This window comes from Loxodonta africana, chromosome 1 (assembly GCF_030014295.1).
Source record: "Loxodonta africana isolate mLoxAfr1 chromosome 1, mLoxAfr1.hap2, whole genome shotgun sequence".
Taxonomy (NCBI): domain Eukaryota; kingdom Metazoa; phylum Chordata; class Mammalia; order Proboscidea; family Elephantidae; genus Loxodonta; species Loxodonta africana.
The window spans coordinates 222,091,517-222,117,719 of record NC_087342.1 but is presented as its reverse complement, the minus strand read 5'-3'; the positions used below and the strand labels follow the sequence as shown (position 1 = coordinate 222,117,719).

The following is a 26,203-nucleotide window of genomic DNA, read 5'->3' as shown; positions in this document are numbered from 1 at the left end:
CTGCGCTAGGCTTGCTACATAGATCATCTCTAGTTCTCACCAAAACCATGGAAAACCTGTATTATTATTCCTTGGTGATGGTATAACGACAGTTTTAAAACAATGTGCCCAAGAATAATACCTGGCTGAGTCATAAATTGGAACCAGTTTTGTCAGACTTGATAGACTGCTCTTTCGGCTCTGACACTTCACCTGTAAAGCAACAATCGTTTCACCTGTGTCATGGGCTGTGAGCATCAAATGAGATGCTGCAGTTGAATGCTATTTGTAAATGCCATAAAATCATGGGGAATTGTATGTTTGTGATGACTTTGGCATTCTTAGGAGATAAGGAATCTTGGGAAAAACTCAGGATATTTTCACTAAATCAGTGATAGAATGGCTCTTGGCATTATTTGTGAAAATGAATATGTAAATCCCAGTTTGTTTTTCATTTTTGAACTGTGAGTTGAGGCCTGAATGCATTCGTTCAGCAGATAATTTGGTAAATCTCTTCTGTGTGCCATGTAGCCAGAATCTAAGGGTATATATTGAACATGCTAAATATGTTTTCTTCCACATGGAGCTTGTGTTATAATTATGAATATTGTTTTTAAATAATAATATGCACAAGTAGTACAATGTTATTGTGACTTTAACTCCCAAATTCAATAAAAATTAATCCCATCCAGAATAGTCCTCTGGGCTACCAATGGCCTTGGGTTAGGATCCATCCCTCAGGCCTGTCTTTCTGCCTCCATCCCGGCTAGTGCCCTTTCTGAGTATTTTTGTACTGAGAGCATTACTCTTGAGCACATTTTCTTTATTAAATTAGTGTTTCTTGAGAAAAAAAAAAAAATGAGGTAAAGAATCCCGGTGTCCAGCAAGGTAATTAAGAGATTTTATTAGAATTAATTTTGCTTCTTATTCTCCAGGAGAGGAGAAGGGAGAGAACATTTTTCAGAGAGGAATGGGACTTACTAATCATGTCTATTCTAGGATCAGTTGGGTATTAAACAGCAATTAAATGAATGCATGGTTACTAATAAAAGTGTAATGTCTGTCGGCTTCCAGAGAGAAGACAGGCTAATTTTAAAGGAGATGAAAGTTTGGATAGAACAATTTGAAAGAGATTTGACAAGGGCACAGATGACAGAATCAAGTTTGCAGGATAAATATCAGGTAATGTATGCAAAAGAGAATTCGGTGTTTCCAAAGCTTACATGAGTAAGTTCCCTATATGCCCTTTAATATACATTTAATCTTTCAAATGGTATTAGTAAGTAAAGCCTTTAAAGAAATGATAAGCTTGCATGTAATTTAATAATTGTATGTCTGTCCAAGTGGGTAGTTTTAAATTGTACTGTGTCCTCAGTGTACACGGAGCTTTGAGATATCACCACTTTTCCAGAACTCCGTTTTGTAGGTGACCCAGAACACAGACAGCTAGTCACTGTTTTTGTAGGCCTCGTGATTTTTGGAGATGTCACAAAACACAAAATTCTACAACAACAACAAAAATACTTAAAAGTCAAAATGAATAGTACTATAGAATAAACTGAATTTAGTAACAGATTACAACATGAATATTTATGTTATGATTCTATTCATGGGATCAATATTTAAAGCAACCTGCCAACATCGATACTCTTTTATCAAGTTGAGGTCAGGCTTATTGTTTTTCCTTCCCAGTTTCATGACGAATGTCCTTAATTGGATCTCCACTTCCAAGACACAAAAGTCCTCTAACAGGGTTTTCCCATTAAAAACTTGTGGTTTATTCTAGACAGCCCTGACCTTTTCCTCCTATTTTAAATATCACTGCATTTCAGTGGGAAATGTATGGTGTATTCTACTCTACATTATATTTCTATCCTTTTTGCTACCAAAAAAGGGCACAGTGATGTGAGAGATTCAACATGGCAGACAATAAAGGATTTAGCTGTGGCATTAAGTATGATTTTACATAAGTATTGCTATACAGTGTGCCTGAATATTTTGTTTATATATTATTATATCATATCATGTTTATTGAACTTGGCAAAGTGGTATTTGCTTGTATGTACATACCTTTTTGCTTTGAAAGTCAATGTAACTTTTTCCCCCATAATACAATTTTCTGGGATGAGCTCCACTAAAAATAATTAGATCAGTAAATTGAGAACAGAAATACCAGAACAGAGTAAATATACTACTTTTTTAGTCCACTGATAAATTTTAGTTTTTGCATGAATTATCAAAAAATAATTTCCAAGCTATAAAGTTATCCTTTGTATAGAAATTATTTTAAAAGAGGCAAACAATGGACTAGAAAAGTGCAAAGCAGAAACACTATAAAAAACACTCTTTAAAGCCAAAGATGATTACAAGTCTCTTAAAATAGGGTTAAACCAAACCAAATCAAACGCATTGCTCTTGCCTCATTCCGACTCAGAGCGACCCTAAAGGGCGGAGCAGGCCTACTCCACAGGGTTTCCAAGGAGCGGCTGGTAGATTAGAACTGGCCACCTTTTGGTTAGCAGCCAAGCTCTTAGCCACTGTGCCACCAGGGCTCCAAAACAATATTAGTTGCCTTTGAGTTGATTCCTGCTCATGAGACAATCTAAAACTTAAAAACAAAATGTTTTCTTTTATCTCAGTATCTGTTATGTAATCGGCATTTTCTATATGTTTATACAATCAATAGTGTGTTTTCCAGTTTTTCCATGCATGGGACTCTGGAATAAATTTAAAGATTGATTTTACGTTTTGGCTTTTTTTTTTTTTAATTACATTATCTTGGAACGGAAGGTAAAACTTGTGGTAAAATTTTTATTCACTTTCTCCCCCTAGTGTTCCTGATGTGAATTTACAGGCGTGTTTATTTCTATGGAAACCCCAAGGCTTCGTGGTTAAGAGCTGCAGCTGCTAACCGAAAGGTCCGCAGTTCAGATCCAGCAGGCGCTCCTTGGAAACTCTATGGGGCAGTTCTACTCTGTCCTATAGGGTCACTATGAGTCAGAATTGACTCGACAGCAACGGGTTTGGTTTTTGTTTTTTGGTTTGGTTTATTTCTATGAGGTTGCAATTCTTTTCGACGTGTCATCTACTAGATCCTTTAAGGCCATCCTCCTGCTCTTTAATGCAATTTCACATTTTAATGGTATTTTCCGTTCATATTTGGTTCTGGAGTCATATTTTAGGGTGTATTAATCTAGTCTATGGAACCTTGGTGGTTCAGTGATTAAGAGCTATGGCTGCTAACCAAAAGATCAGCAGTTCAAATCCGCCAGGCGCTCCTTGGAAACCCAATGGGGCAGTTCTACTCTGTCCTATAAGGTTCCTATGAGTCAGAGTGGACTCGCCGGCAACTGGTTTGGTTTGGTTTAATTTAGTGTATAATGTAGAACTTTAATTAAAATAACTACTTTTTTAGGTTAGTATTAGTGTGTGTATTCTCAGCTTATTTTAATCATACCCTGACAAATGATATAGTATTAATATTTTAATGCCATGTATTTAAAGCATAACAATTTACATAATGATTGTTATGTAAATCCAGCTTCCTGAACAAAGCTCTTTATACACGTTTGTACACAGATTTAGGTCTTTAATTCAGTACTATTTTGATGTATTCAATTTTCATTTATATATTATTTAGTATTTTGAAGTAAAGCAAATACCTGGATTATTAAGAGAGACTTATACTCCTGTTTAATGTCATTTCCTGGAAAACATGAGCTGGTGTATAGATTATTTAACTGAAAGTGAGAAAACCTACGATTTAGTCCTGCATCTAGTAGTTGCCCTTTTCAAGTCACCTCTGGGGGATTCAGTATTCTCACCTGGGATATAGTAGTAATAATAATAACTCATGTCTATGCTGTTGGGTTATAGAAAGAGCCAGAGGGGATACCGTGTGGAAAGTACCTAGCACAGGGCTAGGCTTAGGTGCATAGGCATGGCTCTGTGAATGACAGCAGCTATTCGTGACTGTCTTATTATTTTTATCAATAACGTATGCTGAACAAAACCTGTTGCCGTTGAGTCTATTCCAGCTTGTAGCGACCCTACAACACAGAATAGATCAGCCCCATAGAGTTTCTAAGGAGCACCTGGTGGATTCTAGCTGCCCATCTTTTGGTTAGCAGCCATAGCTCTTAGCCACTATGCCACCAGGGTTTCCAGTGTATATTGAGTGCTATCCAAATAGAAGAGGAGACCTGGTGGCACAGTGGAAAAGGGCTCAGCAGTTCGAATTCAACAGCTGCTCCTTGGAAACACCATGGGGCAGTTCTGTTCTGTCCTATAGGGTTGCTATGAGTCGGAATCTTCTCAAAGGCCACGGGCAGGCTTGGCATCCACATAGAAAGGGTTATCATTTAGGAAGTGTGGTTTCCTTTGCTTTTGCTTTTTTTGACTCATTGCCATATGGTTGGTGTTTTTCCTATTGTAGTCATTTAAGCACTTCAGAGTTCAGTATGAAATAAAGAGGAAACAGATTGAACATTTAATACAGCCATTACATAGAGACGGCAAATTGTCACTTGACCAAGCATTGGTAAAACAAGCCTGGGATAGAGTGTCCTCCAGGGTAAGTACTGCCACTATTAATTTCATTAAGGCATAAGTAATTCAGTCAAAAATCTGTTCCATCGTCATAATGTACACAGTGATAGTGCAACACGTCCTACGGCCTCCACCTGAATTGAGAAGACTCAACTATGGGAGAACCCATACCTCCTTGTCAGGTTTTTCCTTAAATTAGTGGAAGTTCCTGGTTTAACCACACTTTTCTTGCTTGGCCTGCCCTATGGGTAATGTCACCATTGACTAGACGATAGGTTGAAATCCTATCTAGTTGCCTTCTCACTTTACACAACTTAATTCCAGGTTGGTAGAAGAGGTGGCTCCTTTGTAAACGGTCTCCAAAAACCAAGGCTTAACAAGTACTCCATGTTCTGTAACTATGTCTCATGCGCCTAATAGATAATAACCTTCTGATATTTACAAACAATTTTATATTCTTTGATTTATCTGATCTTTCTCTAATGTTCAGAACCCACGTCAGCTGGTATACAGCTGCTGCATCCTTGAGTATGTTGGCAAACCGAACCCCTTTGTTTCGGCAGAAGCAAAACTGAAAACGCATGGGCACTTTGTGTCCCTCCCGTAGAAGAAATTGCTTGAACTCCTAATACTGTCCTTCTAGGGTTCTGGGTGTAGCTCAGATGGAATCCCCGGGGGTTGCAAAAGTTAACGCACTTTGCTGCTAATCAAAATGCTAGAGGTTAGAGCCTCTCCGGAAATGTCTTGGAAGAAAGGCCTGGTGATCTACTGAAAAATCAGCCATGGAAAGTCCTACGGAGCACAGCTCTGTTCTGACGCACCCAGCGTCACCGTGAGTCATAAGCTACTCCATGGCAACTAGTGGTAGAGCTGAGTTAGATTTTGAGTTTCCTTAAAATATGTTTGTAATTTTCTCAGCATCCCAAAGGCATCGAATTTAGAACATAGATGTTTCTTTTCCGGGCTTTTATTAAATTGGTCTAAAATCATTAACTTAAAGCCTCATTTAGGCTTTAATATAATTTGGAGGAATTTTAGGAATTGTTATGTATTTGAGATAATATATTTTTCTACTTTTTTGTTTCAGCTCTTTGATTGGCACATACAGCTTGATAAGTCTCTGCCTGCGCCTCTGGGCACCATAGGTGCCTGGCTGTACAGGGCCGAGGTGGCGCTGAGAGAGGAAATAACCATTCAGCAGGTCCACGAGGAAACGGCAAACACCATACAGCGGAAACTTGAGCAACACAAGGTAAAAATTCTGGTTGGAAGACTTCCCCGCCTAGCAGTCATTCTGTGGTCTGGAGCTGTGGTCTGCACCGGCTTCCCACAGACCCTGGCCTCCCAAAGGTCAATCTCCATGTGACTCGGAGACATCATACCTTCTGAAAAGTTCTTTAATTTGCATTTCCCTTTCATATGTATTTTTTAAATAGTAGTTCCAGTAGGTATATTTCCTGGGCTATTTTTCAATAGCTCTGACGTACTTTTTCATCTGAAGGTATCTTTGTTATTTCTGTTGTTATATGTTATTTTTTGAAATACGTTGTGTTGTTAGGTGCTGTCGAGTTGGTTCTGACTCATAGCGACCATGTGTAGGACAGAAGGAAGCACTGCCCAGCCCTACGTCATCCTCAGAATTGTTATAATGCTTGAGCCCCTTACTGCAGCCACCATATCATTCCATCTCGTTGAGGATCTTCCTCTTTTTTGCTGACCCTTTACCAAGCATGATGTCTTTCTCCAGGGACCGGTCCCTCCTGATTTCATGTCCAAAGTATATACATGAAACGAAGTCTCACCATCCTTGCTTGTAAGGAGCATTCTGGCTGTACCTCTTCCAAGACAGATTTGTTCATTCTTTTGGCAGTCCATAGTATATTCAATATTCTTCACCAACACCATGATTCAAAGGCATCAATTCTTCTTCTGTCTTCCTTATTCATTGTCTACCCTTTGCATGCATATGAGGCGATTGAAAACACCATGGCTTGGGCCAGGCGCACCTTAGTCTTCAAGGTGACATCTTTGCTTTTTAACACTTCGAGGTCTTTTGCAGCAGATTTACCCACTGTGATAGGTCAGTTTTTTTTGGGGGGGGGGGTTTGTTTTTGGTTTATTTGTTTGTTTTTTGTCTTTTTTTAAAAATTGTTCTTTAGATGAAGGTTTACAGAGCAAATTAGTTTCTCATTGAACAGTGCACGTATTGTTTTGTGACATTGGTTGCCAACCCCACGATGTGTCAACACTCTCTCCATCTCGACTTTTGGTTCCCTGTTTCCATTTGTCCAGCTTTCCTGTCCTCTCCTGCCTTCTTGCCTTTGCCCTTGTGCTAGTGTCCTTATTTAGTCTTGTATACATGGTTGAGCTACGCATATCATTGTTTTATGAGCCTATCTAACCTTTGGCTGAAAGGCGAACCTGGGGAGTGACTTCAGTACTGAGTTCAGAGGTTGTCTGGGGGCCATACTCTCGGGGTTTCTCCAGCCTCTGTCAGACCAGTAAGTCTGGCCTTCTTTTTGTGAGTTACAATTTTGTTCTCATTTTTTCCAGCTCTGTCCATGACCCTCTATTGTGATACCTGTCAGAAGCAATGGTAGTCAGGCACCATCTATTTGTGCTGGACTCTAGCCTGTGGTAGTTGTGTTTGGATCGTTTGATTTCTTGACTACCATGGGCATTGATTGTGGATCCAAATAAAATGAAATCCTTGACAGCTTGATTATTTTCTGTTTATTATGATGTTGCTTGTTGGTCCAGTTGTGAGGATTTTTGTTTTCTTTATGTTGAGGTGTAATCCAAAGGCTATATAGTCTTTGATCTTCATCAGTAAATGCTTCAAGTCTTACTCACTTTCAAAAAGCAAGGTTATGTCCTCCAATCCTGACGCCACATTCTTCTTCATATAGTCCAGCCTCTCGGATTATTTGCTCAACACACAGATTGAATAAGTACGGTGAAAGGACATAACCCTGATGCACGTCTTTCCTGACTTTAAACCATGCAGTATCCCCTTGTTCTGTTCAAACGACTGCCTCTTGGTCCATATACAGGTTCCGCATGAGCACAGTTAAGTATTTTGGAATTCCCATTCTTCACAATGTTATTCATAATTTGTTATGATCCACACAGTCAAATGCCTTTGCTTGGTCAATAAAACACAAGTAAATATCTTTCTAGTGTTCTCTGCTTTCAGCCAAGGTCCATCTCACACCAGCAATGCTATCTCTCATTCCACGTCCACTTCTGCATCCAGCTAGAATTTCTGGCTGTTCCCTGTCAATATACTGCTGCAACCACTTTTGAATGATTTTCAGCAAAATTTTACTTGTGTAGGATATTAATGATATTTTTTGATAATTTTTGCATTCTTCTGGATTGCCATTTTTTGGAATGAGCAGAATTATGGACTTTTTCTCTCAGCTGGCCAGGAAGCCGTCTTCCATATTTCTTGACACACACAAGTGAGCACCTTGAGTGCTGCATCCATTTGTTGCAACACTCAATTGGTGTTCTGTCAATTCCTGGAGCCTTGTTTTTGTCATTCTCGTCAATGCAACTTGGACTTCTTCCTTCAATACTATCAGTTCTTGATTGTATGCTGTCTCCCAAAATGATTGAATATTGACCAATTCTTTTTTGGTACAGTGACTTTGTGTATTCCTTCCATCTTCTTTTTTTTTTTTTTTAAATTTTTATTAAGCTTCAAGTGAACATTTACCATTCCAATCAGTCTGTCACATGTAGGTTTACATACATCTTACTCCCTTCTCCCACTTGCTCTCCCCCTATTGAGTCAGCCCTTACAGTCTCTCGTTTCGTGCCAATTTTACCTTCTTCCCTCTCTATCTTCCCATCCCCCCTCCAGTCAAGAGTTGCCAACACACTCTCCTGTGTCCACCTGATTTAATTAGCTCACTCTTCATCAGTATCTCTCTCCCCACCACTGACCAGTCCTTTTCATGCCTGATGATTTGTCTTCGGGGATGGTTCCTGTCCTGTGCCATCAGAAGTTCTGGGGAGCATTGTCTCTGGGATTCCTCTAGTTGCAATCATACCATTAGGTGTGGTCTTTTCATGAGAATTTGGGGTCTGCATCCCATTGGTCTCCTGCTCCCTCAGGAGTTGTCTCTTGTGCTCCCTGACAGGGCAGACATCGATTGTGGCCGGGCACCAACTAGTTCTTCTGGTCTCAGGATATTGTTGGTCTCTGGTTCAAGTGGCCCTTTCTATCTCTTGGGTTCTTAGTTGTCGTGTGACCTTGGTGTTCTTCCTTTGCCTTTGCTCCCGGTGGGTTGAGACCAATTAATGTATTTTAGATGGCTGCTTGTTGGCATTTAGGACCCCAGGTGCCACAATTCAAAGTGGGATGCAGAGTGTTTTCATAATAGAATTGTTTTGCCCATTGATTTAGAAGTCCTCTCAAACCAAGTTCCCCAGACCCCAGCCCCTGCTTCGCTATCCTTTGAAGCTTTCATTTTATCTCGAAAACCTCTTTACTTTTAATCCTGTCCAATTAGGCTGACCTTCCATGTTTTGAGTGTTGTCTTTCCCTTCACCCAAAGCAGTTCCCATCTACAGATTGATCAATAAAAAGCCCTCTCCCTCCCTCCCTCCCTCCCTCCCCCCTTTGTAACCACAAAAGTATGTGTTCTTTTCCGTTTTTTCTATTTCTCAAGATCTTATAATAGTGGTCTTATACAATATTTGTCCTTTTGCAACTGACTCATTTCGCTCAGCATAATGTCTTCCAGATTCCTCCATGTTATGAAGTGTTTCAGAGATTCGTCACTGTTCTTTATCGATGCGTAGTATTCCATTGTGTGAATATACCACAATTTATTTACCCATTCGTCTGTTGATGGACATCTTGTTTGCTTCCAGCTTTTTGCTATTGTAAACAGAGCTGCAATAAACATGGGTGTGCATATATCTGTTTGTGTGAAGGGTCTTGTATTTTTAGGGTATATTCCGAGGAGTGGGATTTCTGGGTTGTATGGTAGTTCTATTTCTAACTGTTTAAGATAACGCCAGATGGATTTCCAAAGTGGTTGTACCATTTTACAACCCCACCAGCAGTGTATGAGAGTTCCAGTCTCTCCGCAGCCTCTCCAACATTTATTATTTTGTGTTTTTTGAATTAATGCCAGTCTAGTTGGTGTCAGATGGAATCTCATCGTAGTTTTAATTTGCATTTCTCTAATGACTAATGATCGAGAGCATTTTCTCATGTATCTGTTGGCTGCCTGAATATCTTCCTTAGTGAAATGTGTGTTCATATCCTTTGCCCACTTCTTGATTGGGTTGTTTGTCTTTTTGTGGTTGAGTTTTGACAGAATCATGTAGATTTTAGAGATCAGGCGCTGGTCTGAGATGTCATAGCTGAATATTCTTTCCCAGTCTGTAGGTGGTCTTTTTACTCTTTTGGTGAAGTCTTTAGATGAGCATAGGTGTTTGATTTTTAGGAGCTCCCAGTTATCTGGTTTCTCTTCATCATTTTTGGCAATGTTTTGTATTCTGTTTATGCCCTGTATTAGGGCTCCTAGGGTAGATCCTATTTTTTCTTCCATGATTTTTATCGTTTTAGTCTTTATGTTTAGGTCTTTGATCCACTTGGAGTTAGTTTTTGTGCATGGTGTGAGGTATGGGTCCTGTTTCATTCTTTTGCAAATGGATATCCAGTTATGCCAGCACCATTTATTAAAAAGACTATTATTTCCCCAATTTACTGACACTGGTCCTTTGTCAAATATCAGCTGCTCATAAATGGATGGATTTATATCTGGATTCTCAATTCTGTTCCATTGGTCTATGTGCCTGTTGTTGTACCAGTACCAGGCTGTTTTGACTACTGTAGCTATATAATAGGTTCTGAAATCAGGTAGGGTGAGGCCTCCCACTTTCTTCTTCTTTTTCAGTAATGTTTTGCTTATCCGGGGGTTCTTTCCTTTCCATATGAAATTAGTGATTTGTTTCTCTATTCCCTTAAAGTATGACATTGGTATTTGGATTGGAAGTGCGTTGTATGTATAAATGGCTTTTGGTAGAATAGACATTTTTACTATGTTAAGTCTTCCTATCCATGAGCAGGGTATGTTTTTCCATTTAAGTGTGTCCTTTTGAATTTCTTGTAGCAGAGTTTTATAGTTTTCTTTGTATAGGTCTTTTACATCCTTGGTAAGATTTATTCCTAAGTATTTTATCTTCTTGGGGGCTACTGTGAATGGTATTGATTTGGTTATTTCCTCTTCGGTGTTCTTTTTGTTGATGTAGAGGAATCCAAGTGATTTTTGTATGTTTATTTTATATCCTGAGACTCTTCCAAACTCTTCTATTAGTTTCAGTAGTTTTCTGGAGGATTTCTTAGGGTTTTCCATGTATACGATCATGTCATCTGCAAATAGTGATAGCTTTACTTCCTCCTTACCAATCTGGATACCCTTTATTTCTTTGTCTAGCCTAATTGCTCTGGCTAGGACTTCAAGTACGATGTTGAATAAAAGCGGTGATAAAGGGCATCCTTGTCTGGTTCCCGTTCTCAAGGGAAATGCTTTCAGGTTCTCTCCATTTAGAGTGATATTGGCCGTCGGCTTTGCATATATGCCCTTTATTATGTTGAGGAATTTTCCTTCAATTCCTATTTTGGTGAGAGTTTTTATCATAAATGGGTGTTGGACTTTGTCAAATGCCTTTTCTGCATCAATTGATAAGATCATGTGGTTTTTGTCTTTTGTTTTATTTATGTGATGGATTACATTAATGGTTTTTCTGATATTAAACCAGCCTTGCATACCTGGTATAAATCCCACTTGATCAGGGTGAATTATTTCCTTCCATCTTCTTTTGATGCTTCCCGCACCAGTTGATATTTTCCCCACAGAATCCTTCAATATTGCAACCTGAGGCTTGGAATTTTTTTCTTCAATTCTTTCAGTTTGAGAATTGCCGGTCGTGTTCTTCCCTTTTGGTTTTCTAACTCCAGGCCTTTGCACATTTCGTTATAATAATTTACTTTTTGTTTTTGAGCAGCCCTTTGAAATTTTCTGCTCAGTTCTCTTACTTCATTTCTTCCACTTGCTTTAGCTACCCTATATTCGAGAGCAAGTTTCAGAGTCTCTTCTGACATCCATTTTGGTCTTCTTTCTTTCATGTCTTTTTAATGATCTTTTGCTTTCTTCATGTATGATGTCCTTGATGTCATTCCACAGTTCCTTTGGTCTTCAGTCACTGGTGTTCAGTGTGTCAAATAGATTCTTGAGATGGTCTCTAAATTCAGGTGGTATATACTCAAGATCATATTTTAGCCCTCATGGACTTGCTCTAATTTTCTTCAGCTTCAACTTGAACTTGCATCTGAGCAATTCAGGGTTTGTTCTGCAGTTGGCCCCTGGCTTTGTTCTGACAGGTGATGTTGAACTTTCCCATCGTCTCTTTCCACAAATGTGGTCGATTTGATTACTGTATATTCTATCTGGTGAGGTCTATGTGTATAGTCTCCATTTATGTTGTTGAAAAAAGATACTCGCATGAAGAAGTCATTGGTTTTCCAAAATTTTTTCATGTGAACTCTGACATTGTTTCTGTCATCACAGCCACATCTTCCAACTATAGATCCTTCTTCTTTGTTTCCAACTTATGCATTCTAATCACCAGTAATTATCAATGCATCTTGATTGCATGTTTGATCAATTGCAGACTGCAGAAGTTGGTAAAAATCTTCAGTTTCCTCATTTTTGGCCTTGGTGGTTGGTGTGTAAATTTGAATGCTAGTCATATTGACTGGTCTTTCTTGTATGCTTATGGATTATCCTATCATTGACAGCGTTGTACTTCAGGATAGACCTTAAAATATTCTTTTGATGTTGAATGTAATGCCATTCCTCTTCGATTTGTCATTCCCTGCATAGTAGAGCATATGATTGTCTTGTTCAAAATTGCCAACACTAGTCCATTTCAGCTCACTAATGCCTAGAATATCGATGTTTATGTGTTTAATTTAATTTTTGATGACTTCCAGTTTTTGTAGATTCATACTTCGTGCATTCCATGTTCCAATTATTAGTGGATGTTTGCAGCTTTCTTCTCATTTTGAGTCGTGCCACTTCGGCAAATGAAGATCCTGAAAGCTTGACTCCATCCATGTCATTAAGGTCAACTCTACTTTGAGGAGGCAGCTCTCCCCCAGTCATATTTTGAGTGCCTTCCAAGCTGAGGGGCTTATCTTCCAGCCCTACATCAGACAGTGTTCCGCAGCTTTTCCTAAGGTTTTCGCTGGCCAGTTTTTTCAGAAGTAGACCACCACATCCTTCTTCCTAGTCTTAGTCTGAAAGTTCTGCTGAAACCTTCCACCGTGGGCGACCCTGCTGGTGGCATAGCTTCCAGCATCACAGCAACAAGAAAGCCAGTACAGTAAGACAAACTGACAGACAAGTGGGGACACCTGACTACATATGGCCAATTTATAGCTCATGTATATTTTCTGCCAAATCAATATATATTTTTTAAAATTACCCTAGTCTTTAACCTAGACTGGAAGGGCAGTTCAGTGGTAGAATTCTTGCCTTCCATGCAGGAGACCCAGGTTTGATTCTTGGCCAGTGCATCTCAAGCATAGCTACCACTCGTCTGTCAGTGGAGGCTGCATGTTGCTATGATACTGAACAGGTTTCAGCGGAGGTTTCCCTTCCAGTCTTAAAAGTAATTATGTTTTTCACAAAAACAAACACGATATCAAAATTTGCAGTGCTCGGTGTTCTATCTTCTTCACGTCTTTTTTTTTTTTTTTAAATATACTACAGAGTAGACAGTCTTTCATCACTTAGTACACAGATGCTGTTTGAAAATTGGATTCAGATCATTTTAATAAAATATTTTTTAGAATTTATTTTATGAATGATTCTGCCAATTTTTTAAAAAATATTTAAAAAATTAACTTACGTGTGTGACAGGGATATTTTATTCTACAAAGTAAGTTACATCTGTATTAGCCTTGGTATTTTCCAGATATCATAATTCTGTTACCTAGAAAGATAGACAGTAACAACCATGATCGCAGCTAACTATTATTGAGTATTTAACCATATTTCAGTCTTAAGTACTTGAGTATGCTAAATGTTTGACACGTAAGACATGAGACAGGTATTATTATCCTCATTTTGCAGATGAGTAAACTTTAGACAGAGAGAGATTAAAACGTGACTTGATCAAGGTTACACAGTTGAAATTCAGGTTTCCTAGATCTTAAGCACTAAACATAAAATGTATTCACAAAGCTATTGCTTTTAATATATGTTGAATGATTGTATTTATGTTTATTTTTAGTAGTCTTGCTTTGACAAGATAAGGCATTCACTCTTAGTGAATCAAGAAAATAGGCCTCTCGCTCTTCCATCCACTACCCATCCTTACCCGGGTACTTTTCATCCTTTCTTGAGGATTTAGTTTCCTGGATGACAATGTGTACCACAGTTCTTAATAGCTTCCGTAACTCATAGGTGATCCTTCCAATATCCCTGCCTCTCAGTTCCTTGACCGCCTCTTCCCCAATGATCCCTCCTATGCCCTAACCTGGCTACTCTCATCACCAGTAGCTGAAAACCCTCCACAATCTCTGTGTCAAGCATCTTCCTCTCTGTGTCAAGCCCATTTTCTCCAGGTCCCTCAACTTCAAGAAATCGCCTTCTCCTCTGTGACCGATCATTCATTGATCCCACTACCTGTTTAGTGTACCTTAGCCTCTTCCTTCCCTCACTTCTGTTTACATTCAACGCACAATCATTAAACAAATGTAGTCTGTTTACATTCAACGCACAATCATTAAACGTCATCTCTCGCATACACCCTCAACTGTCTTATCCATATGTCACTTTGTCCTACCATCCTGGTAAAAACACAACCCTGACTTAGTCCAACTCTGCCTAGCTCATGTCCACACACAGGCAGCTGACTGTGGCTGGAGAAAAACACACCTCCAGGCACAATGACTAACCCAAGGGGCCCTCACTGCTGCCTGGCAATCATACAGCATTTCTCAACTCCATTCCCTCTCCACTTCCAGGACAGCTATTTCATAGCTTGTCTCCTCAAACCTTCCACACCTCCACCCCCTTTCTCACTCTTAACTGATGACATTGCTTCCTATTTCTCTGAGAAAACAGAAGCAATCAGAAAAGAATTTCCGCCAGCTCTCACAACCACATCAAGCCACCTACGTGCATCTGTGCTCGTGTGCTGGGTCTTCGCTCCTGTTACTATGGATGAACCATCTGTGCTTCTAGCTAGGGCCAACCCCTCCACATGTGCACTAGATCCCATCCCCTACCCCCTTCTGCAAGAGACTATTCCTGTAGTTCCTCCCGTCTTTATTTTTTCTCTCTTCACTGGGTTTTTGCTATCCACATTCCAGTATGCTGTTATTTCTCTGATCTCAAAAAGTCTCTCCTTAACTCTACTTCCCCTTCCAACTACTGTCCATTTGCCCTCTTCCCTTACTGCTAAGTTTCTTGAAAGAGTTGCCTATTGTTTCATTTCTTTTTTAAAAAATTTTATTGAACTTTAGATGAAGGTTTACAAAACAAACTAGCTTCTTATTAAACAGTCAGTACACATACTGTTTTATGACATCGGTTAACAATCCCATAGCATGTCAACACTCTCCCTTCTTGACCTTGGGTTCCCTATTACCAGCTTTCCTGTCCCCCCGCGTCTTCTAGTTCTTTCTCCTCGGCTGGTGTGCCCCTTTAGTCTAGTTTTGTTTTATGGGCTTGTTGTGCCCGGCTACCACCACTGACTGCTCTGACAGAGATCGCAATAGAGGGTCCCGGACAGAGCTGAAGAAAAATGTAGAACAAACTTCTAACTCACAAAAAAAGACCAGGCTTAGTGGCCTGACAGAGACTGGAGAAACCCCTAGAGTATGACCCCTGGACACCCTTTCAGCTTAGTGATGAGGTCACTCTTGAGGTTCACTGTTCTCTCATTTCTGTTTCAAAATTCTTTTTCTAGAGCTCAGTCTAATCAAGCTTTGCCCCGTCACACTGTCCATGTCAACTTCACCAGGGCTCTTCTTGTTCCTAACCTAATGATCAATTCTCAGCCCTCATCATATCAGAAGTATTTGACGTAGTTATTCCTTCATCCTTGAAACACTTTCTTTACTTCGTTTCCTAGTCTTCTGCCTACTCCTCTGGCTGTGTCTTTTTAATTATTTCTGGTCTTTCAACCCATCACCTATCTTCAGTTTTTTGTGCTGTGATGACATGCTGTGAGGATAGAAGGTATGCCACTGGTATTTCAAATACCAGCAGGGTCACCCATGGTGGATAGGTTTCATTAGAGCTTCCAGACTAAGACAGACTAGGAAGAAAGACCTGGAGATCTACTTCCGAAATGTAAACCCAATGGATCACAACAGAATATTGTCTGATATAGTGCTGAAAGCTGAGCCCTCCAGGTTGGAAGGCACTAAAATATACAGTGGCCACAACAATGGACTTGAGTATACCAACAATCGTGAAGATGCCACAGGACCAAGCAATATTTAGTTTTGTGGTACATGAGGTTGCCATGAGTCAGAGCTGACTCAATGGCAACTAACAATAACAGTTGTTGAACAAATATTTATGAGCTCTTTCTATGTGCAAATGAGTGTTCTAGGTTGTTGCAATACACCTGTAAGCAAATCAAACAAAATCCCCTGCCCTGAAGTAACTTGCCGCCTAGTGGGAGGAGACAGTTAAAAAATAACAAATATAATAAATAAATAAAATACATAATGTGTTAGAAGGTAGAAGAGATATAAAAAGTATTAGGTGGTATTACAATTTTAAATAGGGTGGTCAGCGAAGCTCATTGAAAAATGACATCAGTCAGGTGAGCACATTCCCACCTCAAGGCCATTGTCCTTGCCATCTCTCTGGAATGTCTTCTTTCTTAAGCCTGAAACACTCCCCCAGTGTTTTTTCCACCCTGGTGGTATAGTGGTTAAGAGCTACAGCTGCTAATCAAAAGGTCGGCAGTTCAAATCCACCAGGCACTTCTTGGAAATCCTATGGGGCAGTTCTACTCTGTCCTACAGGGTCACTATGAGTCAGAATCGACGGCAATGGGTTTGGTTTGGTAGAGTGAAAAGGATCAAGAACTGAGTTCTGGGAGAAATCCAATACTAAGAGATCAGAGTAGAAGATGGAATAGCAAAAAAATCTGAGCAAAAGCAGCCTGTGAGCCAAAAAAAACCAAAGACATTGCCATCGAGTTGATTTTGACTTACAGTGACCCCATAGGACAGAGTAGAACTGCCCCATAGGGTTTCCAAGGAGTGCCTGGTAGATTCAAACTGCCGATCTTTTGTTAGCAGCCATGGCTCTTAACCACTATACCACCAGGGTTTCTAGCGGCCAGTGAGGTAGGAGGAAATCCAGCTAGTATCTTGTTCTAGAAGCCAAGTGAAACATGTATATCAAGGTTAGGGGCATATTCAGTAGAACAGCCAGAGTGATCTAAAAATACTACTCAGATTAACTCACCCCTCTGCTCAAAACACTCCACTGGCTTCCACCTCACCCAAAATAAATACCAAAAGTTCTTGCTGAGGCAAAGAGGCCCACAGGTTTTCAATCCTTTCCCTCCCGTACCCTCTCTAATTTCGCAACCCACCGTCCCCTTTGTTCACCTTGTTCTGTTTCCATCACTGAGAGAAGTGTGCTGATAATCTGACAATAATGTAAATTTGTCATTTTCTCCCTATAGTTCTATTAGATTTGCTTTATATATCTTGAGGCTTACTAGATATATTCAGGTTCCAAATTAATACTTTTTTTTTTTAAGTTTTCATTATTATTTCTTTTTATTATTATTTTCATTGTGCAGTAGGTAAAAGTTTACAGAGCAACTTAGATTCCCGTTTGATAGTGTTTCATGGCCTTGATTTCATTCCCCACAACATGTCAGCATGCTCCCCATTTCCACCCCCGTTTCCCTGTTTCCTTTTGTCCTGATGTTCTACCTCTTCCTGCCTTCTCATTTTTGCTTTTGGGAAAATGTTGCCATTTTGATCTCATATAATTGACTGTTCTAAGGAGCACATTTCTCCCTGGTGTTATTGTTTATTTTATATGCTTGTCTATTGTTTGGCTGAAAGGTGGTCTCTGAGACTGACTTCAGTTCCAGCTCAGAGGATGCCTTAGTAGCTACCATACCCCACCTAGTGACGCTGAGTTGATTCCGGCTCATAGTGACCTTATAGGACAGAGTATAACTGCTCCAGAGGGTTTCCAAGGAACAGCTGGTAGAGTCAACTACGAACGTTTTGATTAGCAGTCAAGTTCTTAACCAGTGCTCCAGTAGTTACCATATAAAAACCCAGTGCCATCGAGTCGATTCCGACTCATAGAGACCCTATAGGACAGAGTAGTACTGCCCCATAGAGTTTCCAAGGAGCACCTGGTGGATTTGAACTGCCGACCCTTTGATTAGCAGCCGTAGCACTTAACCACTACACCACCGGGGTTTCCAGTAGTTACCATAAACCAAAACCAAATCAAACCCAGTGCCATCGAGTCGATTCCGACTCATAGCGACCCTAGTTGCCCTTTATTCTTGCGTTCCTCTTCGTGTCCTCTCTTGCTTTGGTCTTGTTGTGCTGACGTCTCCCATATTGTATATTGCCTTTCCCTTTATCAGTATTCATAAGTATCTTCTATCTATCTGGTTATTCTCTCTCCCTCTCCCTCCCATCCCTGGTAACCAGCGAAGAATTTTTTTTTTTTTCTGTGTGTAAGCTTTTTCTCCTTACTTTATAATAGTGGTCTCATACAATATTTGTCCTTTTGTGATTAACTTATTTCACTCAGCATAATGTCCCCCAAATTCATCTATGTTGTGAGATGTTTCTCAGATTCATTGTTATTCTTTATCATTGCATAATATTCTATCATGTATATGTACCACAGTTTGTTAATCCATTCATCTGTTGATGGGCACTTAAGCTGTTTCCATCTTTCTGCTATTGTGACTAATGCTCCAATGAATATAGGTGTGCATGTGTCTGTTTGTGTCACAGCTCTTATTTCTTGAGGTTATATACCTAGGAGTGGGATTGCTGGATCATATGATATTTCCATTTCTAGCTTTTTGAGTAAGCACCGTATCGTTTTCCATAGTGGTTACACCATTTCGCATTCCCACCAGTATTGTATGAGTTCCAATCGCCCCACAACCTCACCAACATTTCTTATTTTCTGTTTTTTTTTTTTGGTTAGTGCCAGCATTTTCAGGGTGATATGGTATCTCATTGTGGTATCTCATTGTAGTTTTGATTTGCATTTCTCCAATTGCTAATGATCATGAGCATTTCTTCATGTGGTGGCTGCCTGAATGTCTTCTTTGGGAAGTGTTTGTTCATGTCCTTTGCCCGTTTTTTAATTGCATTGTTTGTCTTTTTACTGTTCAGGTGTTGAAGTTTTCTATAGATTTTAGAGATTAGACCCTTATCGGCTATGTCATAGCCAAAAATTTTTTCCCAATTTGTAGGTTCTCTTTTGGAGAGGTTGTTTTTTTTTAGATTATTATTATTTTTTTTATTGTGCTTTAGATGAAGGTTTACAGAGCAAATTAATTTCTCGTTAAACAATTAATGCAGATACTGTTTTGTGACATTGGTTGCCCACCCTGTGACATGTCAACACTCTCCCCTTCGTGACCTTGGGTTCCCTTTTACCAGCTTTCCTGTCCCCTCCTGCCGTCTTGTCCTTGCCACTGGGTTGGTGTGCCCATTTAGCCTCATTTTGTTTGATGGCCTATCTAATCTTCGAAACCTGGAATGTACGAACTATGAATCTAGGAAAACTGGAAATCGTCAAAAATGAAATGGAACACATAAACATCGGTATCCTAGGCATTAGTGAGCTGAAATGGACTGGTATTGGCCATTTTGAATCAGACAATCATATAGTCTACTATGCTGGGAATGACAACTCGAAGAGGAATGGTGTTGCATTCATCGTCAAAAAAAAAGTTTCAAGATCTATCCTGAAGTACAACGCTGTCCGTGATAGGATAATATCCATACGCCTATAAGAAAGACCAGTTAATATGACTACTATTCAAATTTACGCACCAACCACTAGGGCCAAAGATGAAGAAATAGAAGATTTTTATCAGCTGCTGCAGTCTGAATTGATCAAATATGCAACCAAGATGCATTGATAATTACTGGTGATTGGAATACGAAAGTTGGAAACAAAGAAGAAGGATCAGTAGTTTGAAAATATGCCCTTGGTGATAGAAACAATGCCAGAGATCGAATGATAGTATTTTGCAAGACCAACGACTTCTTTGTTGCAAATACCTTCCTTCACCAACATAAATAGCGACTATACAATGGACCTCACCAGATGGAACACACAGAAATCAAATTGACTACATCTGTGGAAAGAGACGATAGAAAAGCTCAATATCATCAGTCAGAACAAGGCCAGGGACTGACTGTGGAACAGACAATCAATTGCTCATGTGCAAGTTCAAGCTGAAACAGAAGAAAATCAGAGCAAGTCTACGAGAGCCAAAATATGACATTGAGTATATCCCACCTGCATTTAGAGACCATCTGAAGAACATATTTGACGCATTGAACACTAGTGACCGAAGAACAGACAAGTTGTGGAATGACATCAAGGACATCATCCATGAAGAAAGCACGAGGTCAATGAAAAGACAGGAAAGAAAAAAAGACCAAGATGGATGTCAGAGGAGACTCTGAAACTTGCCCTTGAGTGTCCAGCAGCTAAAGCAAAAGGAAGAATTGATGAAGTAAAAGAACTGAACGGAAGATTTCAAAGGGCCTCTCGAGAAGACAAAGTAAAGTATTATAATGACATATGCAAAGAGCTGGAGATGGAAAACCAAAAGGGAAGAACACGCTCGGCATTTCTCAAGCTGAAAGAACAGAAGAAGTTCAAGCCTTGAGTTGCAATAGTGAAGGATTCCATGGGGAAAATACTAAAAGATGCAGGAAGCATCAAAAGAAGATGGAAGGAGTACACAGAGTCATTATACCAAAAAGAATTCAAGAGGTGGCATATGATCAGGAGCCGATGGTACTGAAGGAAGAAGTCCAAGCTACTCGGAAGGTATTGGCGAAAAACAAGGCTCCAGGAATTGATGGAATATCAATTGAGATGTTTCAACAAACAGATGCAGCACTGGAGGTGCTCACTTGTCTATGCCAAGAAATATAGAAGACAGCTTCCTGGCCAACTGACTGGAAGAGGTCCATATTTATGCCTATTCCCAAGAAAGGTGATCCAACCGAATGTGGAAATTATAGAACAATATCATTAATATCACACGCAAACAAAATTTTGCTGAAGATCATTCAAAAACGGCTGCAGCAGTATGTCGACAGGGAACTGCCAGACATTCAGGCCGGTTTCAGAAGAGGACGTGGAACCAGGAATATCATTGCTGATGTCAGATGGATCCTGGTTGAAAGGAGAGAATACCAGAAGGATGTTTACCTATGTTTTATTAACTATGCAAAGGCATTCGACTGTGTGGATCATAACAAACTATGGATAACACTGCGAAGGATGGGAATTCCAGAACACTTAATTGTGCTCATGAGGAACCTTTACACAGATCAAGAGGCAGTTGTTCAGACAGAACAAGGGGATACTGATTGGTTTAAAGTCACGAAAGGTGTGCATCAGGGCTGTATTCTTTCACCATACCTATTTAATCTGTATGCTGAACAAATAATCCGAGAAGCTGGACTATATGAAGAAGAATGGGGCATCAGGATTGAAGGAGGACTCATTAACAACCTGCATTATGCAGATGACACAACCTTGCTTGCTGAAAGTGAAGAGGACTTGAAGCACTTACTAATGAAGATCAAAGACTGCAGCCTTCAGTATGGATTACACCTCAACATAAAGAAAACAAAAATCCTCACAACTGGACCAATGAGCAACATCATGATAAATGGAGAAAAGATTGAAGTTATCAGGGATTTCATTTTCCTTGGATCCACAGTCAACAGCCATGGAAGCAGCAGTCAAGAAATCAAAAGACGCATTGCATTGGGCAAATCTGCTGCAAAGGACCTCTTCAACGTTTTGAAAAGCAAAGATGTCACCCTGAAGACTAAGGTGCACCTGACCCAAGCCATGGTATTTTCAATCACATTATATGCGTGTGAAAGCTGGACAATGAATAAGGAAGACCGAAGAAGAGTTGATGCCTTTGAATTGTGGTGTTGGTGAAGAATATTGAATATACCATGGACTGCCAAAAGAAAGAACAAATCTGTCTTGGAAGAAGTGTGGCCAGAATGCTCCTTAGAGGCCAGGATGGCGAGACTGCGTCTTATATACTTTGGACATGTTGTCAGGAGGGATCAGTCCCTGGAGAAGGACATCATGCTTGGCAGAGTACAGGGTCAGCGGAAAAGAGGAAGACCCTCAACGAGGTGGATTGACACAGTGGCTGCAACAAGCATAACAACGATTGTAAGGATGGTGCAGTACCGGGCAGTGTTTCGTTCTGATGTGGATAGGGTCGCTATGAGTCGGAACCCACTCGACAGCACCTAACAACAATAACTAACAACCTTTGGCTGAAGAGTGAACCTCAGGAGTGACTTCAGTACTGAGTTAAAAGGGTGTCCGGGGGCCATACTCTCGGAGTTTGTCCAGTCACACGTAGGCCAATATGTCTGGTCTTTTTTGTGAGTTAGAATTTTATTCTACATTTTTCTCCAGCTCTGTCTGGGCCCTTATATTATGATCCCTGTTGGAGCAGTTGGTGGTGGTAGCTGGGCACCACCTAGTTGTGCTGGACTCAGTCTGGTGGAGGCTGTGGTAGTTGTGGTTCATTAGTCCTCTGGACTAATCTTTCCCTGTGTCTTTGGTTTTCTTCATTCTCCCTTGCTTGCAGAAGCCTTTTGTTGAGCATAAGTGTTTAATTTTTAGGAGGTCCCGTTTATCTAGTTCATATTTTGCTCTGTGTGCATTTTTAGTTCTGTTTGGTATTCTATTTATGCCATATATTAGAGCCCCTAATTTTGTCACTATTTTTTTCCTCCATGATCTTTATAGTTTTAGGTTTTCTATTTAGGTCTTTTATCCATTTTGAGTTGGTTTTTGTGTATGGTACGAATCCTGTTTCATTTTTCTCTAGATAGATACCCAGTTTTGCCCACACCATTTGTTAATGGACTTTGGCCCTTTGTCAAAGATTAGCTGTCCATAGTTGGATGGACTTATGTCTGGGTTCTCAATTTTTTTTCATTGGTCTATGTGTCTGTCATTGTACCAGTACCAGGCTGTTTTGACTGCTGTGGCTGTGTTCTGAGATCAGGTGGTGTGAGGCTTCTTACTTTGTTCTTTTTTCTTCAATAATGCTTTACTTATCCAGCACCTCTTTACTTTCCATATAAAGTTGGTGATTCGTTTTTCCACCTCATTAAAGGATGCTTTGGAATTTGGATCGGGATTGCATTATATCTGTAGATCAATCACCTTAGGTGGTATTGACATTTTCACAATGTTGTCTTCCTGTTCATGGGCATGGTATGTTTTTCTACTTATGTAGTTCTCTTTTGTTTTTTTGCTGTAGAGTTTTATATTTTTCTTTGTATACGTCTTTTATGTCCTTGGTTAGATTTATTCCTAAATAGTCTATATTTTTGAGATCTGCTGTAAATGGTATTGTTTTCCTGATTTCCTTTTCAAAGTTCTCTTTGTTGGTGTAGAGGAATCCAACTGATTTTTGTATCTTGATCTTGTATCCTGCTAGTTCGCCGAATCCTTCTATTAGTTCCAGTAGCTTTCTTGTGAAACATTTGGAATTTTCCTTGTATAGGATCATATCATCTACAAATAGGGATAGTTTCATTTCTTCCTTACCAATTTGTATGCCCTTTATTTCCTTTTCTTGCCTTATTTCTCTAGCTAGAATTTCCAGTACAGTGTTGAATAAGAGTTGTGATAAAGGGCATCCTTGTCTGCTTCCTGTTGTCAGGGGGAATGCTTTCAGTCTCTCTCCATTGAGAATGATGTTGGCTATTTGTTTTGTATAAAAGCCTTTTATTCTTTTGAGGAATTTCCCTTCTATGCCTATTTCGCTGACAGTGCTTATTAGGAATGGGTGTTGAACTTTATCAAATGCCTTTTCTGTGTGAATTGAGATGATCATGTGGTTCTTTTCTTTTGTTTTATTTATATGGTGGATTACTTTGATTGGTTTTTTAATGTTGAATTCTCCTTGCATGCCTGGTATGAATCCCATTTGGTCATGATGTATTATTTTTTTTTTATATGCTGTTGAATTCTATTGGCTAGAATTTTTTTGAGGATTTTTGCATCTATATTCATGAAGAATATTGGTCTGTAATTTTCTTTTTTCATGGTGTGTTTGCCTGGCCTTGGTATCAGGGTTATGCTGGCTTCATAGAATGAATTCGGGAGCATTCCTTCCTTTTTTATGCATGATATAGTTTGAGTAGTATTGGTGTGACCTCTTCTCATGTTTGGTAGAATTCTACAGGGAAGCCATCCAGACCAAAGTCTTTTCTTTGGTGGTGTTGAGGTTTTTTTTTTTTTTTTTTTAAATTACCTCTTCAATCTCTTCTTTTGTTATGTGTCTGTTCAGTTTTTCTACCCAGTTTGCGTTTTTTTTTTTTTTTTACGTAGATAGTGTGTTTCTAGAAATTTTTCCATTTCCTCTAGGTTTTCAAATGTGTTGGAGTGCAATTTTTCATATTATTGTGATATGAACCCTTTTGTTTGTAATGTCACCCATGTCATTTCTTATATGGGTTATTTGCTTCCTCTTTTGCTTTTTCTTTTGTCAGTTTGGCCGATAGCTTGTCAATTTTATTGATCCTTTCAAAGAATCAAATTATGGTCTTGATTCTTTCTATTGTTTTTCTGTCGTCCATTTCATTTATTTCTGCTGTAGTCTTTATTGTTTTCTTTCTTTTGGTAAGAGTGGGATTCTTTTGCTTCTTCTTTTTTTTAATTTTAGGGTTAATATTTTAATTTTGGCCCTTTCTTCTTTTTTGATGTGTGCATTTATTGCTATAAATTGACCTCTGATCACTGCTTTTTTTGTGTCCCAAGGGTTTGGGTAAGGTGTGTTTTCATTCTCATTTGATTCCAGGGATTTTTTTTTTATTCCATCTTTGATTTCTTCCATTGCCCCGTGGCTTTTAAGTAAGGTTTTACTCAGTTTCCATGTGTTCAATTTTTTTTCTTGTCTTCCTGATACCGATTTCAACTTTCATAGCATTGTGTTCAGGGAAGATCCTTTGTATTATTTTGATGTTTTGGATTTTATTGAGGCTTACTTTGTAGCCTAAAGTGCGGTCTATACTAGAGAATGGTCCATGTACACTGGGAAAGAATGTATACTTTGCTGCTCTTGGGTAGAGTGTTCTCTGTGTCTATGATGTCAAGTTGGTTGATTGTGGCAAATCTTCTTTGTCTTTGATGAGTTTCTTTCTAGTCATTCTGTCCTTTACCAAAAGTGGTGTGGCAAAGTCTCCTATCATTACTTTGGAACTGTCTGTTTCTCTTTTCAATGTTGTTAGAGTTTATTTTATGTTCCTTGACACCGTGTCATTAGGTGTATACATATTTATTATGGTTATACTTCTTAGTGGATTGACCCTTTAATTATTATATAGTGTCCTTATCTTTTATGGTAGATTTTGCCTTAAAGTTTATTCTATCTGAAATCAATATTGCCACTCCTGTGCTTTTTTGGTTATTGTTTGCTTGTTATATTTCTTTCCAACCTTTTGCGATTTAGTTTATGTCTTTGTGTCTAAGGTGTGTCTCTTGTAGATAGCATATTGATCGATCATGTTTTTTATCCATTCTGCCACTCTGTCTCATTACTGGTGTATTTCAGCCAGTTAGATTCAGTGTGATTATCGGTAGGTATATGTATATGTTTACTGCTGTCGTTTTATTGTACATGTGTCCCCCCCACCCACTTGATGTTGACAATTTCTTTGTTCTGTCTCATTTTCTGTGCTAATTTCTTTTTGTTTGTGGACGTCCTTTTCATTTCTTTCATTATTGCTGATTTCGTGATTATTGAGACTTGTTTTGTTTTGATGAGTAGGTTTGTTAACTTTCTTTGTGGTTACCTTGAAATTTACCTTTATCTTCCTAATTTAAAACAGTCTTTTATTTCTTGATATTGCCTTGGCTTCCTCTCCATATGAGAGTTCTGTAACTACAGTATTCATTCCTCCCTTCTTTTTTTTTTTTTGACATTGCCGTCATTTATGGATTGATTTCTCAGGCTCTCAGTTTTCAGTTTTTTAGCTTTGTTTTAGTTTTGGGAATTCTTTATCTGGGTTTGTATCTGGCTGATGCTGTGCTGATCCTCATCTCAGGTTGTTGTCTGATGTTGATGGTTCTCTGTCCAAAGGACTCCCTTTAATATTTCATGTAAGGTTGGTCTTATTTATACAAATTCCCTTTAATTTCTGTTTATCTGGACATATACTAATTTCTCCATCATATTTGAGAGATAATTTTGTTGGATATATAGTTCTTGATTGACAATTTTTTTTTTCTTTCAAGGTTTTATATATGTCATCCCATTGCCTTCTTGCCTGCATGGTTTCTATTGGGTAATCAGAGCTTAGTCTTATTGGTTCCCC

The 26,203-nt window shown here is 39.2% G+C and overlaps 1 protein-coding gene across 11 annotated transcripts in view; it reads left to right on the top strand.

Moving 5' to 3' along the window:
* Nucleotides 1–26,203, top strand: part of SYNE1 (spectrin repeat containing nuclear envelope protein 1) — a 556,892-nt gene that overhangs the window by 157,065 nt on the left and 373,624 nt on the right. For all 11 annotated transcript variants that reach the window (XR_010323142.1, XM_064292282.1, XM_064292277.1 and 8 more), the window contains exons 10-12: nt 1,054–1,161; nt 4,415–4,552; nt 5,615–5,779. Coding sequence is in view for 10 of the 11 variants with exons in the window: in XM_064292282.1 (XP_064148352.1) it covers nt 1,054–1,161; nt 4,415–4,552; nt 5,615–5,779 (411 nt within the window). In the remaining variant the exon portion in view is untranslated. The remainder of the gene's footprint in view (nt 1–1,053; nt 1,162–4,414; nt 4,553–5,614; nt 5,780–26,203) is intronic.